At 34.3% G+C, this 3,134-nt stretch overlaps 1 protein-coding gene across 1 annotated transcript; it reads left to right on the plus strand.

The window, feature by feature from the left end:
- The first annotated feature begins 534 nt into the window (after positions 1-534).
- On the plus strand, positions 535-2,251 carry LOC129000927 (venom serine carboxypeptidase-like). The gene is made up of 2 exons (XM_054428012.1): positions 535-553; positions 800-2,251. Exon 2 carries the CDS (start codon positions 808-810, stop codon positions 2,224-2,226), a length of 1,419 nt encoding a protein of 472 aa, XP_054283987.1. The 5' UTR covers positions 535-553; positions 800-807; the 3' UTR covers positions 2,227-2,251.
- Positions 2,252-3,134: the final 883 nt, after the last annotated feature.

Genomic DNA, 3,134 nt, shown 5'->3' on the forward strand with positions numbered 1-3,134 from the left:
AAGCACAAAAAATGTACATGGGCCTTATGGTTGGCATGCTGGTAACAAAATAACAATGAAATATAAACAGAAAATCATAACAAATAGAATAAATTCCAATCACATGTTTTTATTTGTGGGGTAAAAATAGATAAGTTGTACATTACATATTTTTGGTTGAGTTTTCGACCACTGGAAGACCTCTAGTATAAATTTATATCACCAGAGTCCAAAGGTGAACTACTAGGGGCTTTAGCCCTTATAGCTCCTTTGGAACCACCACTGGATACACTATAAACCTTCTTTAATAATATTTTGTTTTACAATATCCAAACTGTACATTGGGAATTCTTATTCTGCTATAGAGTATTTTTTTTTTTTTTTACTACCAGTTGGTTGGCAACACTGAAGAGCAGACGATTCATGGTTCATTGGTTGTTGTTTCAGTAATCAGTACAGTACAGTACAGTACAGTACTGGTCAGTGTATTATCAGTTGCCTGTCTGTCTAGACTACTGGGCTGGTCTCTGTTCTGTGTTCAGTGTTCACCAACCATTCAATTTCAATCGTCCAAGTACTGTTCAGCCGTCCTTACCTTCCAATAACAGTGTATTTGAAGAACTGGTTTTATTTTAACTTAGTTAATAAAGTGTGCTTACTAAAAACAAATTATTTTTTGTTCATGGTACAACTAGCAAAGTGGAAAATTGTGCTGACTGTTTTGTTATTTGTGGTTTAGATTAACTTTCAGACCAAAACCAGCAAGTTTTTAATTTTATTAATTTATTTTTATTGAAATTTTTGCTTTGATTGAAAATAGACAGTAAAATGCTGCAGCATAATTGCTTTATACCTATCTCTATCTTGTGTGTATTAATGATTTTAAACTGTTGTCTTGGACTATTCAATCCGTATCCTAAAATTCAAGATCACAATATCCAAAGTGGAGGTGATGATCCAGGAGAGCCCTTAATCTTGACGGATTATATAAAGGCAGGTAAAATTAAAGAAGCTCGTGATGCATGCAAAATGACACCGATGAAAAGCAATATCTCTAGTTATGCAGGTTTTTTTACTGTTGATTCTAGATTTAATTCAAATATGTTTTTCTGGTTTTTTCCTGCTTACCAAAATAACGCTTCTGCCCCGGTTATTCTTTGGCTTCAAGGTGGTGCAGGCGCAACATCACTGTACGGATTGTTTGCCGAACATGGGCCATTTTCTATTAAAAAGAAGCACGGACTCAAGTTACGTGAGTATACTTGGACTCATGATCATAATGTTATCTATATTGATAATCCAGTGGGCACTGGGTTCAGTTTTACAAATGACAATGGCTATGTTAGAAACGAGACTCAAGTTGGTCAGCATCTGTACGTAGCTTTGTATCAGTTTTTTCAAGTTTTCCCAGAGTACAAAAATAATGATTTTTTCGTCACAGGGGAATCTTATGCCGGTAAGTATGTACCTGCCGTATGTGACACAATCCACACCATGAACAAAAGAACAATCAATAAAATAAATCTAAAAGGATTGGCTATTGGCAATGGTTTTTGTGATCCCGAACACATGATGCAGTATGGCAACCGTTTGTATCAGATCGGATTGCTTGATAGCAATGGCAGAGATTTTTTTCTTAAAAAAGAACAAGATATCGTAAAAAGTATCCAGCAAAAGAATTGGGAATCCGCCTTTAATCAATATGATGCCTTGTTAATGGGCGATCTAACCAATGGAACTTCTATTTTCAAAACTTTAACAGGTTTTTCATTTTATTTCAACTTTCTGTACAACCAAGACTACAGCACTTACGGAGATATGGGACGATTTCTCTCTCTTGTAAATATCAGAAAAAACCTCCATGTTGGGAATGCCAAATTTAATGTCCAATCTGTCGATGTTGAAAAAAATCTTATTGAAGATTTCATGCAATCTGCAAAACCGACAATTGAAAAACTTCTGAATGCTGATTACCGGGTACTTCTATACAATGGACAGCTGGATATAATTGTTGCTTTTCCTTTGACTGAAAGTTTTGTGGACGCTCTGAACTGGAATGGTGCCCAGGATTATAGAGTTGCTCCAAGAAAACCATGGTTTGTTGGAAATGAACTCGCTGGTTATTCGAGAGTAGCAAAGAATTTGAATGTGCTTTTGGTTAGAAATGCTGGTCATATGGTACCAATGGACCAACCAAAGTGGAGTGTGGATTTTATCACCAGATTCACCAGGGGCAAACCTTTTTAAGTAAGTTCCATTTGTTATGTTTTCAGATTCTTCATATTGTAGTTTTAAATACAATATATTTTTTGTTTGTGAGTGGTAGGCCTACATTCCACAGTGTTTTGTCTCAGGTTTATGATTGTGTTATCAAGTTTATCCATTTTTAATTTACTGATTTAGGCATATGAAGGAAATCAATTTTGTTTTATTGTAATGCAGTACTAAAAGCCTAAATAAAACATGATAAGTTATAATGTTTACAGATATGTACCCATATCGTAACATATTTTAGACAACCGCCTTAATATTTAGGATGCACTACTAATATAGAATACCTGCAGACTTAGCGAATTTCCATTTGCCTGATTGGATTCAAACAGAATTAGTTTAATGAGTACTTAGGTTTGCTGCAACAGGGAGGGGAAAAAAGTTTTTTTTTATGTAAAATGTTAAAAGGGACTGTGGTTTGGTAAGAAATTAATGTATTTTCCAAATTTGATCAAAATATGTTCATAAACTAGCAAACTACAACAGTTGACTTATTCTCCATAAGAATAACATGGGAATTTTAAAATTACAATTTTTTTTTAATTTTCCCGTAACAATGAGGCGCATAATAACGCTTCAATATACTAAATTATTTGTTTTTTTAAGCTCTACAAAATGGTTTAAAAAGAAATTGTGAAATTTTGTGTTTTTAGGGTCAGAAATGGGAAAAACCTATTTTTACCCCATAAAACCCTCCATAAACCCCCGTTCCCATAGTCCGATCATGCTGGTTTGCGAACTTATTCAAGTTTATCCCGCCTTACACCTTCAAACCAAATTTTATCAGAATCGGACAAAAATTACTCAAGTTATCGTGCGGATGGACACATATATATATCTAATATATAAAATTCTCGTGTCACAGTGTTTGTCTGCAAACTCCT

This window comes from Macrosteles quadrilineatus, unplaced genomic scaffold (genome assembly GCF_028750875.1).
Source record: "Macrosteles quadrilineatus isolate MER2022 unplaced genomic scaffold, UCM_ALF_1.0 Scaffold_8__2_contigs__length_117827958, whole genome shotgun sequence".
NCBI classification, from domain to species: Eukaryota; Metazoa; Arthropoda; class Insecta; order Hemiptera; family Cicadellidae; genus Macrosteles; species Macrosteles quadrilineatus.

Coding starts and splice junctions, on each gene's coding strand:
- LOC129000927 (XM_054428012.1), top strand. CDS start 808: ATGCTGCAGCATAATTGCTTTATACCTATCTCTATCTTGTGTGTATTA.